At 44.5% G+C, this 15,771-nt stretch overlaps 2 protein-coding genes and 1 pseudogene across 2 annotated transcripts; all 3 read right to left on the minus strand.

Moving 5' to 3' along the window:
* Window positions 1–907: 907 nt before the first annotated feature.
* Window positions 908–3,308, minus strand: LOC117847489 (pentatricopeptide repeat-containing protein At3g05340). The gene has a single exon (XM_034728702.2). It carries the CDS (start codon window positions 2,971–2,973, stop codon window positions 1,129–1,131), a length of 1,845 nt encoding a protein of 614 aa, XP_034584593.1. The 5' UTR covers window positions 2,974–3,308; the 3' UTR covers window positions 908–1,128.
* Window positions 3,309–3,436: 128 nt separating this feature from the next.
* On the minus strand, window positions 3,437–5,676 carry LOC117847488 (uncharacterized; annotated as a pseudogene).
* Window positions 5,677–6,305: 629 nt separating this feature from the next.
* Window positions 6,306–14,746, minus strand: LOC117849717 (protease Do-like 2, chloroplastic). The gene is made up of 21 exons (XM_034731364.2): window positions 14,520–14,746; window positions 14,267–14,386; window positions 13,586–13,639; window positions 13,251–13,324; window positions 12,876–12,939; window positions 12,603–12,647; window positions 11,826–11,933; window positions 11,460–11,537; window positions 10,781–10,847; window positions 10,563–10,621; window positions 9,816–9,915; window positions 9,460–9,539; window positions 8,780–8,836; window positions 8,529–8,632; window positions 7,812–7,899; window positions 7,635–7,720; window positions 7,521–7,545; window positions 7,351–7,422; window positions 7,208–7,258; window positions 7,067–7,127; window positions 6,306–6,980 (listed from the first exon to the last, which is right to left on the minus strand). Exons 1-21 carry the CDS (start codon window positions 14,679–14,681, stop codon window positions 6,736–6,738), a joined length of 1,800 nt encoding a protein of 599 aa, XP_034587255.1. The 5' UTR covers window positions 14,682–14,746; the 3' UTR covers window positions 6,306–6,735.
* Window positions 14,747–15,771: the final 1,025 nt, after the last annotated feature.

A 15,771-nucleotide genomic window follows, 5' to 3' on the forward strand; every position in this document is an offset into this window, starting at 1 on the left:
TTGATGCGATCTCTATTACCTAGGTTGATTGGTGACATTAGCACCCATGTCTCTTCTTGCTCAGTGTGCTACTGCCACTCTAGTCCCAAGAGGAGTTGCAATCTGGTTGGTTCAGGAGGTACTATCACATCGAATGTTTATATAATAATTAGGAGTATTAAATATACATAAATGAAGGCTAATTCGCGAGATGAATCTATTAAGTCTAATTAAGTTCATGTTTACTGTAGCATCACCGAGTCAAATCATGAACTAATTAGGTTTAATAGATTCATCTCGCAAATTAACCTTTGATAATTAATCTATATTTATACTCCTAATTAGTATTCAAACATTCGATGTGACTGGAACTAAACTTTAATCTGGAGCTAAACACCCCTAGTTTCATGGAGCATGATCACGCGCCCATTATTTAAAAGGCTTTAGGCCCACGGATGAAGCCGTAGGGCCGTAGGTGGTGTTTGAATGGCCCATGAAAAGGTATGAGATTTTAGCCAGACTGAGATAGTTTTTTAAAAAAACCAAAATACCCCATTTCCGAAGCCTTCTCCTGCAGTCCTGCCTGCCTACGAGGCAACACATAAAGCGGGCGTCAGAAGCGGAGGGAACATATAGAGGAGGTTCAGTTCGAGAAGTCTTCCCTCCAAGTTCGAGAAGTCTTCCCTCCCCGTCGCTAATGCCTGTGTCCGCCGTCAGTCTGGCACGTGTGCAGGTAAGCACGGTGAAAATCAGCCGTAGCTCGAGTAGGACACATTGTTAACGCAAAGGTTTTGTCGTATTTTGCTTTGTTCTTCTGACCAGATTCTGTACAGCGCTAGTGTACCTATTCCTGCATCACTCAAGGTTCAGTTGTAACAAGATTGCATCACTCAAAAGGTTCGGTGAATTAGTACCTTGCTAGTGTGAGTTAAGTTACCTTTGCTCACCATACTTTTATTTTTCTCAAATATGGACGCAAACACCAAATAATGAAGCAAAACAGAATGTATTTTGTACAATTTTCAGGTCAGATATGATGAGTAAGAAATCCCTGAACCATGTAGTACTGACAATCATGTATGATGCCCATTGCAAATCAGATATGCACAATGCACACAAGAAACTAGGACGGAAAATGCGCACGACATTTCACGAAGCATTGCTCTGTACTGGATCTTCTTGATCACTGGAAGCTGCAGAGAACTGCAGCATCATATTATTGACACCAGCAGAATCACGGTGAGAGGTCCTGATGGCAAAAGATCGGACCTCCTTTTGGAGCTCAATCCAGCTCTTGCCAGTATCCTTCCTCAAGCCCAATTCTCTCATCCTCTTCATGATCCTGGCTCTGTCATTCCATCTGCCCTCGGATGAGAAGATTTTTGATAGCAAGACATAAGCAGCAGTGCAGTCAGGGGCCAAGAGAAGCAACTTCTCTGCAGCATATTTCCCGACCTCTGAGTTCTCGTGGAAGCTACAAGCTCCCATTAAGGCCTGCCAAAGAAGAGGGTTGTCCTTGAAGGGTCCATCTTCTATGAATGCTTTCGCATCATCTAACAGACCGGATCGGCCAAGCATGTCGACAACACAAGCATAATGCTCCACCCTTGGATGGATTCCATACTGTGATGACATCGAATTCAGTATCTCCAGTCCCTTGGCTGATCCAACATGGCTGCATCCATGGAGCAGTGATAAAAAAGTGACATCAGTGGGCTTGGCACCATCGGCTTTCAGGGACTCAAACAGCCGGAAAACCTCCGAACCATGGCCATGTCGGGCAAAGGCTGCAATGATGGAGTTCCATGAAATGGTGTTCTTCCTCGGCATTCCATCAAACACTTTGACAGACTCCTCTAGTTCACCACATTTGGAATACATATTAATCAGACCATTGCAGACATAGGTGTTCCCTCCGAAGCATTTCTTGATGACCAGTGCGTGGATCTGCTTCCCGAGAGCAAACGGCGCAGAAGCACCGAAGGCCCCTAGAACTGCAGAAACCATGTTTGCATCCATGACAATTCCCGTGCCAACCATTTCAGCAAACAATTCGAATGCCTTCTCCTCCAGTCCATTTTGAGCAAATCCACCAAGAATCACTGTCAAGAACACTTCATCAGGGTCCTGACGAGAGCGGAACACTCTCAGGGCATCTTCCATCAACCCGCATTTGGAGTACACATCCATGAGCCCACTCTCTACATGGAGGTCAGTCTCAAACCCAGCCTTGACGACAAGCCCATGAATCTGCTGCCCTTCCCTGGCTGCAAGCGATCCAGCACAAGCCAACAGGGAGCTTGAATATGTCGCACTGTTGGCGTCCACCGCGCGCCTCATCTGCCGGAACAGAGAGAGACTCTCCCTGTCCAGCTCCGCCCGGGCCATCCCGGAGACCATCGCCGTCCACGTGATGACGTTCCTCTCCACCATCGCGCCGAACACCCGCTCCGCCGAGCCTGGGGAGCCGCACTCGAAGTAGGCGGTCACCAGCGCGTTCCCGACGGACACCCCCGCGTCGAGCCCGCACGACACTGCCAGCCCGTGCACCGCGGCGAGCGACGCGGCACCCGCGCCCCCGTCAGCGCGCGCGCACGCGGACAGGACGGTGGTTAGCGTGGCGTGGTCGCACGCGCCGGCGCCCGGGGCCGCGCGCAGCATCCGCCTGAGCAGCGCGAGCGCATCCGAGGCCGACGCGGAGGAGGCGGCGAGGAGCGAGTTCCAGGACACGGGGTCCCGGACGTGCATTTCGTCGAACACTCTGGCGGCGTCCCCGCGGCGGCCGCAGCGCGCGTACATGGCTACGAGGGAGTTCCATGCGGCGAGCACGTGGCAGAGATCGGCGCGGCGAGCGCAGAGGTGGAAGTGGGCGGGGTTCTTGGAGACGACCGCGTGGAGCGCCGCGCCGAGCCGAAGGTCCCCGGCGCGGCCGCAGCGGGCGAGGAGGCCGCTGAGGTGGGCGTAGCTGAGGAGCGGGGACCGCGCATCTCTCATTCGGGCGGTGCAGACTGCAGAGCCTGAAGGAGATTTGGCCACCTCCCCGGGAACGCACCTGATTACTTTTGATTTGGTCGAAGTACCTAGTTGAATGGAGTTTAAGAGTTCAGAAAAGTTGAAGTCAGAAGATCTATGCTAGGAACGATAGGGTTTTGCAACGAATTAGTTGAAGTTCTTGCAGTCGTTGAAGCAACTATCCACGCTGATGAGGCATCTATCGCAGATGCTCCGAGTCTGACCTGCCGTGGCACAAACTCATCAGGCTTTTGCTGTTTTGCAACTCAAGCCTCAAGCATCACCAGTTCACCACATAAACGAAAGAGATGGAACATTCTGCAGACATGCTTTTTCTACATGTGGACACAGCCTCGATCAGTGTTCAATTCACTGCTCATCAATTGCAATTGTTGAGTAATCCGGAAAAAAAGCAAAAATATATAACAGAGAAGATAATACCAGCGAACTTCAAGACGGTGAAATTATATTGGTTCACAAACAAATGTTTAAAGTTGGATGACACCAGCTTGCAGTTCCCAAACCAGAAGAAATAAGACTCGACCATGACTTCAACCCTCCTAAACTAAGATGCATAAAAGAAGAAGCAAAGATTCCTTTGATGATATAAACTAGGCTCTCAATGCAAAGCTCAATGGCTCTTGGGACGTTTCGGCTTTTATTATTCCGTACGCCTTTTTTTCTTTTAGTTGACATCTTTAGATCTCCATTCCGGCGCTTCCTTCGTCCACTCCTGGTGGACTTTCTCTTGGCATCTGTTTCCTCTTGTTCATCCATCGGTTTATCATTGTCTGGTTCTGAAGAACTGGGACCTTCCACAGACCCAGGTTTCTTGCTAGATTTGTCCTCCTTCCCTTCTTGTTTCTGAACTCCAAGGATCAAATCCTTGCTGAACTTTTTATGACACGTCACCTTCCATTCACTCTCCCTGTAAGGAGCCAGCTTCTTCATAGGAACATACTGGTTCAAATCCTTGTCATCTGATGCCAGTATCTCGCAGGCACTCAGGCCAAAACTGTTGGGATTAACCTTCTTGTACTTGAACCGAGTCTTCAAATCTCCAATAGTATCCTCATGGTCTAACTTGTAGTACTCTTTCATCTCCTTCCCAAGCTCCACCTTGTCCTTGAGAGAAATCCTCCCTTTCGTAGCTTCCCCATCAGTGGCAGTAGACTGATCGTCTTTAGATTGGCCAGTAGTCCAGCTCCAGCCCTTAGGAAGCTCAAGAAAATTATCTTCCTTGCCAGAATCAGCTTTCTCTAAATCCATCTCTTCGCCACTTCCAAACTCCGGATCAACATCATCAGCCTCATAATAACTGTCACCAAACATCTCCTGCATTTTCCTGCATAATCCTCCGGATCAAAATCCTCCTCCAAGTCATCAACACCAAGCTTACGACAAGCATCATGGCCGGCAATCATTCGGATCCTCTCAAGCTTCTCTGCGATCTCTTTCTTCTTCAAATTCTTGAGATGCTTCAGCTCCTCTACTTGCTCCTGCTTAGCCTGAGCTGCCCGCTCCCCCTTGCTCTTCCGCTGCTGCTTCCTGCTGCTCTCCTTCTTCCTCGCCGATCCTTCAACAACCCTTGAATGTCCTGTCACCCGGTCTGCCACCACTGCCCCAGATGCCACGGCCTCATCGTGCCGGTAATTATGAGCATGTTCGTACTGTTCCTGCTTCTCAAGCTCCTTTTCCTCCGACAACTCATGAATATCATTCAGATAGGACTTGCCCTCCTTCCCCGACTCAAGGTACGGCCTCTTGAGGAAGAATTCCTTCAAGAACTTCTCGTTCTCGTCCAGCTCCTCGTCATCGCCGAAAACCTCACCAGCTAGCTCCATGGTATGCTTCTCATCCTCCTCCTCCTCCTCATGGTGATCATCATCACCAGCTCCGACCTTGGGCTTCACTTGGAACAGATCATCGTCATCGCCATCGCCAAGAACCTCCTTCTGCGCCTGAAGGAAAGCCTCCAGTCCCTTCTTCTGCTGCCCGTGGTACGCGATCCTGTCGTACTTGCTGCTCCGGCCGGTCTGCGCCGTGGCCTCGGTGCCCTCGTCGAGCAGGTGGCGGGCGTTCACGTCCTTGAGGTAGAGAGGCTTCTCCTTGTTGACCTTTCTCTTCTCCTGCTTGAGCTCTTCTTCCTCGGCCTCGTCTTCCGACGAGGACGACGAGTGTCCTCGAACATGCGGCGATCGACGCGGCGCGAGGCGATGATGGCGTCGTCCTCTTCGGACGACTCCTCGTCCTCCTCCTCCACGTCGGACGACTCCTCGGAGGCGGGGAGCTGCAGGCCCTCCTCCCTGCGCTTCTCGAGGCGCTGCTGCGGCGCCTCATCACGACGCGCGTAGTCCTCGTTGATCTGGATGCTGGAAGGGTCCTCGTCGGGGCCATCGGAGTCGTCTCCGGACCCTGCGAGGATGCCCAGCGTCCTCTTCTCCTCCTTCGTTTTCCTCATCTTCACCGGCGATCAGCGGAGTTAGGATCGGAAGCGGCGGCGGGGTAGCTGCTCGGTCGGGTGGATGGAACCCTCTGACTCGATGGGGGGCTACGTCACGGGCCTTTGCTTCGTTTCCTTTAGCGTATCCATGCCATGCGGCCCGTTTCTGCACACCTGCAACATTTCGGCCTAGATTTGGTGCTCTCTTATCAGACAGGGATCGCTATTTGCTTCATGTGCCATCGTGTTTTCACGAGCACAGCAAATAATCGTGTGCCACTCGTGCAAGGATAGCAAATGATCAAGTGATCTTGCGAATGGAGGCGAGCCCATGCCCATGAGAGAGTAACTTTGCAACATATTTGCATTAGCTTTCATGTAAAATGCAAGCACAGGCTCCATGTAAAATTATCAAAATCAGAAAGCTGTAGAACTGCAGCATATAGCTCCCCGAATTATCATCTTGCATAACCCACATAAGTCCTCGAGTATTCAATACTGCTCCTTCCGTCCTAAATTACTATTCGTTTTGGATTTTCTAGATACATAATCTTTGACATGCACCCCATCCCAAATTACTATCCATTTTAGATTTTCTAAATACATAGCCTTTGACATGCACCTAGATATATATTATATCTAAATACATAGCAAAAGTTATGTATCTAGAAAAGTCAAAACGAATAGTATTTTGGGACGAAGGGAGTACCTAGCTACCAGTATGGCCAATCGCAATTCACAACTGAACATTGTAAATGGTGAAAAAGTTTGTTCTCTTTTATATCAGCAACATGAGAGCCTGTTCGGCATCGTTGGAATTGTAATTTAAGCCAGGAAAAACGACGTTATGCTCCAATTACTAGTAGAACAATTAAAAACAAAAGGAAACTTAACATCCTGGCTATCCTGCAGTCTGTTCTGCAATCAGTGACGGGTAGTACAAAAACAGGAGCAAACCAACAAAATTTCTGGACGATGTATTGTACACGTCCGAAGATTTACATGATTGCTCACGGCCAAATTGCACAGCCCTTTCTCAGTTCCTATAAACCCCCTAAAAAAATGAAGATGAATAAATCACTCTATGGCTCCTAGTGTACAACATAACTCTGAATTCTGTCTATGCTAACATACAACATGACTCGGCTTTGCCGCAGCGAGGCACGTATGCCCCCACAAATCACAATGGGGGAGTGCTTCCGCAGCCGGTGTTTGCCGGCAGATGCTTGCACTTCACTGGCCTTACCGCAGCTTCAACGGAAAACTTTGTTCCCAGTTGTTCTTCCATTAAAAAGGTACGGTCAAGCCCACAAGAGGCAATCAATTCCCATTTCGAAGTTTGTGACGGGACTTTCACCGAAATCTTCGCTTGTTTTTTGGACCTCAGTCTTCGTTTCTACGTATGGCTCAGATAGATCAGATGACCGTACAGAGGGGATGGCATGTTCCTTGAGAATGTCTGACGATGCAGCGGTCGCTTCTTCCCGATTCAAAACAACGAGGAAGTCATCCTCAAATTCGAACGTCAGGAACTTGTCTTTACAAGCTGCACATTTGCATTGAACCATGATAAGATGAGAAGGAATCTGAAGGTGTTGGGAGGTCACTCAACACGAGGTGATCAGCACTTACTGTCCACAAGATGAGCAAGGTGGTGGATGTTCTTTACGGCAGTTCCATTTAGTTTTATGAGCTGGTAACATTATTGGTTAGTGAACCCAAAGATGCAATTCACAAGCATAAGAAAGATAGCTAAAAGTTGAGGAGGTTTACTTGTTGATTGCCCATATGTTCATAACCGATGTTGACCTCGTGTGCCAAAACCTAGACAGCAGTGATGAATCAATGATTCAGTGACATAATAGCATAGCCAGCAGAAAGAACTAGTCAATTAAACTAGCCACGAAATAGCGTACCTGTGATACAATAACAATTTGCTCCCCCTCAAAGGTTGCTAGAGAGTAACGTGCTTTTGCCAACAATTTCAACTGTATATGAAGAAAAGATGATAATAAAAGTAAGAAATACAAAATATTTAGGACAAAGTAAGCTGCAAGCAAAATTATCATGCTAATGGTGAAATTACCCCAAGTGTATCTTCACACTCCTCCCTGCACATGAATAGAAATTTATGATTTAGTAACTACAAGGTTTATGATACCAACCAGGGCTTAAAGGGGCAAGTCCACTGATTACTTACTCTATAAATGGTTCTGTTAAAGGTGTGAATACAAGGCCGGCAACTATCAGATAAGAAGGTTGGCCCCCTTCGACGTGAAACGGCACCTTATTTAACAAAAAGATTCTTGTAAACAATGCACATTGGTGAAATTTGCATTTCTAATTTTTGGTAAGATAAGGGCTTTTAGTATCATACTAAATGTTTTCTTGGCTGCAAAATAGTTTGGACTTTCATGGAATTTCCATCCCGAATTATTCCAAGCTGAGCAATATCACCTGCATACCTGAATAATGAGAACATCAAATTTTACTGCAATGCATGCTCTGGTGTAGAAAAAAATTTAGTTCCATATATTTCAAATAAAGATGCAACAAAATATCAAATTTATAAGATATATAGAACATACATGTTGCAATGGAAACAGAATGAGGATGGCCTTAGATTGGTCAAGTTTGTAACTTAGTGTTCATATGTCATATCCAGAGGAGGCTTGTAATGTATAGAAAAGGGATCACAAGGGCAGGTACATGGATAATCAAATTCTATCAAATTATGTGATTCTGCAGTACCCAACTCACTTGCAGAGGTTAGGCAGGGGAACTTTCACTCCGTGCCAGTGGGATTGACTGAAAACTTTAACCCATCCAAACTAAAAGCACAAATCATGTCATGCATAAAACGTATACTCACATGTGGACATAAGATCCCTTCATTATTGTCAATAAAAGATGGATCATAGTAAAGTATAAACAATCTTGGACAACATAAAAATTGGTACTATTGGAAGGCTCAGCTGGCACATTACAATTTTTTTTAAGAAACACACAAAAAACATTGTTTTTTTTTTTTGCAGAAACAACATAAACATATTAGCAAAAGAATAAAAGTTATCAGGAATAAGACAGAACTTACTTTTGGCTTGTGAGATAGCGGAAAGCAATCCGCTCCGTGGACCGAAAAGGTACTGTTGCTTCACATCCTACTGCGACACCATCAAAGCTAACTATTACATCTCCCTGGATACGCAACAATCTGATCAGCTTAAACAGGTGATACCATATACAGCCTGGATATCGTTACTCTAGAAAGAGTCATTTCAAAGGAAAACAAGGAAAACCAAAGGCGGTCAAATCTGTGAACTGGATCTAGTTAGTGCACGTTACCTTTCGCAAAACACTGCTTGCTGGAGCAGTAGGCTCAACCCGACGAACAAGAACACCCTTCAAGAGAAAAGCAAAATGCCATGTCTTAGGAAAGCACTGGGTTAAGCTTAGAGCTGTGCTCAAGGCTAAGGGCTAAATAGAGGTATTCAGAAGACACTTTTTTTTCAAATAATTCTATAACAACCTTAACTAACAACTTTTGTTATGAATAACACTTAAGTCCATCAAGGGATCTGCCACTGGGATAAACGATTCAAAAGCTGGTAGCAAATCTTCCTCAAATGTATCTTTTAGTGAAATCTTCCTTAAATATTCTTAGAGTTATTTAAAGCCAACTGAGGTCCAAGTAACAAAAAGGAGTTATCTACACTCGTTCAGTCAAATTCCTGAATATGAAAGAATTCAAGCAAAATTTATCTCTCTGTCATGCTTTCCTTTTGAATTTTATTTTGCCATTCAAGATATCTCATGGTGTGTGATAACTGAAACCATTCTCAACAAAATCTTGCTAATCAAACATGGAGGCACAGGAGCATTTATGCAGTATGTAAGATGCTCAGTGCAACCACAAATTATATAGATATCATCAAGGAAAGACCGGTTGAATCATTTGTGCATCAGAGTGAAAATTGATACTTCAATATTTACAAGGTGAAGTTCATCAGATACTGATAGCATACCTCACTTGAAGGTACTTTTAAGCTTTCACGCAACGCCGGATTTTCCAATTTTTGAAGTAAGACACCCAAGCAAGGAAATCCTACATATTGTTAGAAAACATTGAGCACAGCTTCAACAGACTGCAGTTACACGCCTCACAAAAACATAGTGTTACAAAAATTTACTAAGTAACGCATCCTCAATATTTGCACACTTAATAACTAGTGCAAAGATAGCATCTATTTTAAATGTTTTGTTGAATGTACAAGCAAACTTATGCAAGCAAATATATGAATACATTGTAATAAGTAAAAAGCTACAACTAATTTGGTACAGCAGATATTGTTTTAGCTTGCTTTAAAAAAAGATACTTTACCTGTGTACTTTCCATTTTTCTGAAAATCATTTAAGAAATGGGATACAACTGTAGTTGGAATAACATATCCAATATTTTCAGCTTCATCTGACCTGTACACCTAAACAAAACACATAATGAGAAAGTGAATAGAAAGAAAAAAAATCACTTGCATCCTCTTTCACTAACTCTACCTATTTGTTGTTCCCAAAAATTGTGCATTATCATGCTTAATTCTACCTTTGTTCACAAATACTTGACATCTTTGAACCTTTGATCAAACATGGTGACCATGGCAATCGTTATTTTTATCCAACAAGATCAAAGTGCCTTTCATAATCTAAGCATATAGGCAAACTTTAATAATAGTTTTTTTATCATGCACTCACCCATTGATGCTGGAGTGGGGGTGAGGACTTAAGAGATATTTGCAAAGGGCAAAATAAGAAATTTGCTACGACATGGAGTATAAAGCATTCGTGAACAAATAAAGTGATCAAAGTGGCTACGACATGGAGTATAATGCATGTGATTCTGATCCATAAGCAAGATAAAAACAAGTCTAAGTTCATTCAGACTAGAGTGATCATTACCTGAGCACAGCAGAATCCAAAACTAAGCCAGTTTCAGAAAGGTGAATAGCGATTTGATTTTAAACTAAAATCTACCTAGATCAGTTTTCAGTCTGTTTTGGTGCACTAGGTTATACATCAATTATATCCATGCATCACCTGTCTACGTATCAGTAATGTGACCGAGTAAAAGTACCTGAAATGCCACACCAATACACTCCCCTTGTTCATTAAAGGCTGGTCCACCACTGTTTCCTGAACAAAAGATTAGGAAAACAAAATCAGCTCATCATTTCCAGGAATACCCGTAAGGTCTCAAGAAAGCTAGGTCAATGCTCTGAATTCATCATATAGCAAATAACAGAATAGTAGGGGAAATTTTATTTTTGTCAAAACCAGATATAAAAGACAAACCAGGATTTATGGCTGCGTCAATTTGAATGCCAAGAAGATCTGATGTCCCATGTGCATATGGAGTGACCTGGGCTATTCGAAAGGATATAGTGTAAGTATATCCATTCAATTGAATACACATCAAATAAAATTATGAGAAAACATTTTCAAACCATGCTTCAGTGACTGAATGTTTGTAGAGCAATGCTCTATTTGGTTATGTTTCTGCATACAAGCTTAATGCTGGAAAAATGAAGTTATTTGAGAACTAGTCACTTTTTTATTTTATTTTATTCAACAAACTACTAACAATCTACCTAGACCTTTTATTTGAGTACTGAAGACCAAAATGACTATGGCTGAACCTAGCCAGCATTAGAAGACGATGGCAGTTTATGACTGGAGAATGAAAAGGTATGGACCAGTATTCCAAACAAATGATCACAGATCGGATGACAGGGAGCAAGCATAGCCTAATTTGTTCCTAATCCTACCAACAAGCGGTAGGCAACTAAAGAGAAGTCGGGATCAGGTGACAGCAACATAGAGCCTTCTGAGGGTTTATAACTTTTTGAAAATTGGGACAGTTATTGCATGCATGAAATATCATTGCCTTTCTCCTTGTTTGGTGGGAAGGAGTTGGAAAGAATTCATTTAAAAAACCAGATACAGGAGAAATGAAGGATCCAAGATATAGCACCTCAATGCGTGATACAACGCCTTTTGTTACAGATATTGTGTCTCCACCAAGAGGATATCCAACAACAGTTACCGAATCCTGTGTTAAGTTTGAACCATAAGAACAATGTCATACAGCATCAAGTGTCAAGACTTTTTCATATATAACAAGAAACAGTATGATAAATTTCTATCTTGTTTGCAGGAGTGAAAATGACTTCATCTCTGACAGAAATTTTTATAGGGTATTGATGTGATCTTAAGAAGCAGTACATGTTACATGAGCCATTATTACAATTGGAAGTGGCAAGAAAATGAGAAAATCCCATACCCATATTAGAATGAGGATAAAAGATCCAGTAACACATCATGAATATAATTTAGTTACCTGAAGGCATGGTAAACGCCCAAAAGAAAGTGCCTCTGTTCCTCTCCAGAACTCCTCGTTCTCCACAGACAGCAATGCAAGGTCGCATTCGATGCCCCTAGCTAAAACCTGCAAATCACTTTATCAGCTGACATCTTACCAAATCAAGTTTATAAAATTAAGTAAAGTAGTAAAGAACACATTACCAATATCCGGTCTTATTTCAAATTGAAAATACCTTGCTCAAAAGATTATTAAGCATATGTGGTATCTACAATATGGCTATAATGAGTTTTCTCTTTCAGAAGTTCTGCAAGTGTGCAACCGTTACATTTGGGGGAGATTTTACATACTTTTTATTGTTGATTCAAAAGAGTGATGTTGAAATTTAGAAAAACAATCATAATTATGATCTTATAAGAATTCCCAAGTCCCAAAGTTGGAGCCTCCAGCAGCCAATCGCACTGGTACAGTGGAATGGAGTCGACAGGGAGAAATTGAAAAGCTAAGTTGGCTTGCGATGGATATTAGTTGTAAGAAAATGAACAGAAGGTTCATTCAAGGATCAAGGAGGGTAGAACTTATAAGAATGAATCTTTATTCAGATATGTCAGAACAAACCAATAATTATCAATCATACTTCAAGGAGAGTGACAATATTCATTGTTGTAGGATCGAAGCTCTCTAATCTAGCTATCAGAAGGGGGGGGTGGCTGGGGGTGAATGATACATGATCTCACAATTATACAAACATTTTGACAAAATATCATGAAAGCAGCATTGCTACATGTGTTTTACCTTGGCAATATACTTTTTGTCATCTCCTCTTCTCTTTACTTTGACCTGTGTTGAGAAACAGCCTTACATAACAATATGACTGACATACATAAACTCTTATACGTAGATAAAAACTAATGGTACATCAATATCAGCAGAAATTTCAATTAATTCATCTGTAACTCCTACTAATTCAAAACTCTAAGCCAAAAATGTTCAGCAGAAAAAAAAATAGTGAGAAACCAATGTAAAACAAAAATGTGAAGAGATAGAACTGTCTAGCTAAATAATCACCTGGGTGTCATGCTCAACGCAATGTGCATTCGTCAAGAGTTTGCCATCACCAATCATAAAAGCACTGTAAAACAAAGTTCAAGACGTGTGATTCATAAAGTTCAAAACATTTAGGTACAGATATACGTCAAGATAATCATACACCATTACTTATGCATATATAGTTTACAAGCAGTCTAATCAGTACAAGAAAGGAGACATTGCAACTTAATCTCTACAAAATCATGAAATCACTAATTGCAGCATGATAGTTTGTATTCCACGCCTGCATACATTCCCCACCAGCCAAGAAACGCACAGATAGATTAAAATTTTACCTAGAAGAAGTACAAGCAACAATTCAACGTGATACACACATATTAGATCAATACTTACCTCCCACTGCTTGAATGTTGCCTTTGCTTCTGCCAAGGCAGACCATAATCGGGTGCGATATGAGTGCAATAGACCTAACATAAGAGAATATAGTTTAGACGAAAAGGACATGACCAAACAAAGCAAATTCTTACTCAACAGAACAAGATCTTTGAGCATATAGAGCACTATGCGTGGCGTGACATAATATACTGAAAAGCCAGTCGTAATATGACTGACAAGCAGTAGTTAGCACACACATAAATTTATCTTGATAAAATATAGCTTAACTATAATATGGAAAAGCAAGCAAAAGAAGCATCACCAACGATTAGGTACATGCTCTTGAAGCTTACCTTGACAACAGCATTAAGGAATTTGTCCTCTTCAAGATCATCAAACTCAGCAACCTAGTATAATAGAACAGTTAGCACAAGAGAGGATTTCTAGGATTTGGTGGCAACACTGAAACAGCTATAGATGTGGAATACAGTCATTCCTCAAAAGAAGAAAAAGAAAAGAAATCTACATGGGTAGGAACTAGGAAGTGTGCTGATTAGTGATCACAAGTCACACACACACACAAGAAATAGATATGAACACCACCATGGGTGATTCAGACTGAATTAAGAGCTGAGGTACAGATTGACTCAAATCTAGAATGGGGAAATTCAAATTAATAGTTTGAACAGACTCGGACCCAAGCCCCCAGCATACAACCTATGTAGAAGACGGTGTAACATACCAAATGGTAACCAAAGCACCCAGCCAAAACACCAGTAAGCATGTCAATCGATGTTGAAGCAGTAACTAAGTGGAGCTGAACCCAACATCAAATAAATATGCATCCATTTTGCTAATTGGCACCCACCGCTGCGTGCATCTCCAGATTTAGAGGTTGGGATAAATTTTATTCCATTGTATAGAAAAGCTAATTGGCACCTCATTCTATTTCGATCTACCACTGCACTCAATACTCCAGCACGCACTGTGCAACCTGTAAAAAACAAAATAAAGCAATTCGATGCGCCTCGGACCTGCGACTCCTTGAAGTCGACGGCGAGCCCCCTGTCCCTTCGCGGAGACGACGCCTGCGACCCCACAGCGCCGCCGGCTCCTCCTCCGATGCCGCGCCGCTTCTTCGACACCCCCTCCACCTGCGAGCACGGGGCACCCCACCCCGACAACAGCCGAATGTCAGTCAGCGCCGCACCTTCCACAGAAGCCCACCCCGTGCTCGCACGCGGCGGGCTAGAGAAACTGGCACCGACACGCAAGTACGCAACGCACCTCGTCGAAGCGCCGGAGCGCGCGCCGGCCTCGCGGCTGCTGCTGGCGCGGCGCGCGGGCGACGACGGCGGGGCGGAGGCGGAGGCGGCACGAGCAGTACGAGGCGGTGGAGGGGAAGGCGAGGAGCGCCGGGGAGGCGACGAGCGCGGCGACGCACGCCATTGCTGCTGCTCTGCGACGCGGACGCGCGGGGTTTGATTCGGGCGTTTCCCTCCCCTCGGAAGCGAGCGCCGAGCTCCTTATCCTCTCTACTCCTTTTCAGTTGGGGAGCCTCACGTGCGGCGCGCGTGCTCTTCGGTCCAGTACGTTGGCTTCGAAACAAAACCGCCCAAAAAAAGGAATAGTAACGTGGGACGGAGGCAGCATCACGTAAAACTTAAACTGTTTAATTTTAGGATGAAGTAAATCATCACGTAAAATTTAAACTGTTTAATTTTAGGATGAAGCGAAACAGGTTATGTTCATCCTACTTTTATGAAGTTGGGTTTGTTTGGATGAGATGATGGGTTCGTTCTAGTCTTTTGTTTGGTTGAAGGGGTTGAGAGGGATGGGATAGATGCTATTTTAACACCATTAGCAACGGGTCCCACCTGTCAACTGCTGGCCATCTATCATCCTCTTTTCTTTTCCTTATCTTCTTCATCCTCCCTCCACTCGCCTATGCTTCTCCACCGGATGGCCACTACCCGGCGCTGCCCGCTCCTCCACGCCGTCGGCGCCATCGGCTCGCTACCCCATGCCGGCCTTCACTCTTGTCTCGCTTTGGTTTGTGTAGTTGGTTGGAGAATAGAGGACCGGAAGGATGGGGTTCGACAGTGAGGTGGGGGTGGCAGCTGGCGGCAATGGCGGCCACTGGAGCTTCAATCCCCAGCGCTTGGGACCATAGCGCAAGGCAAGGAGAGGTGGAGTAGGTATCTGAGCAAGTGTGGGCGGTGGTGATTTGAGAATGGTGGGGTGGAGCTCGGGGATTTTTGCCAGCGGATGGAGCTTGCTCTGTTCGGGTTTTCTTGGGCTGGAGGAAGAAGAAGACTAAGAGAGGGATAAAAGGAGCCGGCTGGTTTGGCGAGGATAAGACCGGGCGAGCGACGGTTGGGTGCGCCAAATAATGGCGGGAGGACGGCGAGCAGTGGAGCAAGGACGATGTGAGGACGATGCGGCAGTGGTGAGCGTGGTGCTGGTGCGGATGTCAACGGTATGGCGCGGCGGAGCAGGTGGGCAGAGGCGTCGCGTCTCGCTCTCGTCTCACTCGGGG

Source organism: Setaria viridis, chromosome 3, assembly GCF_005286985.2.
Source record: "Setaria viridis chromosome 3, Setaria_viridis_v4.0, whole genome shotgun sequence".
In the NCBI taxonomy this organism is placed as follows: domain Eukaryota; kingdom Viridiplantae; phylum Streptophyta; class Magnoliopsida; order Poales; family Poaceae; genus Setaria; species Setaria viridis.

Bases quoted from the DNA above. Each gene is read 5' to 3' on its own strand.
- LOC117847489 (XM_034728702.2), bottom strand. From the start codon at position 2,973: ATGAGAGATGCGCGGTCCCCGCTCCTCAGCTACGCCCACCTCAGCGGC.
- LOC117849717 (XM_034731364.2), bottom strand. From the start codon at position 14,681: ATGGCGTGCGTCGCCGCGCTCGTCGCCTCCCCGGCGCTCCTCGCCTTC. The intron at 9,916-10,562 runs GTACTTTTACTC...TGTTTTGTTTAG, and splicing joins GTATTGGTGTGGCATTTCAG to GTGTACAGGTCAGATGAAGC. The intron at 7,721-7,811 runs GTATGATACTAA...TTGTTAAATAAG, and splicing joins TGCAGCCAAGAAAACATTTA to GTGCCGTTTCACGTCGAAGG.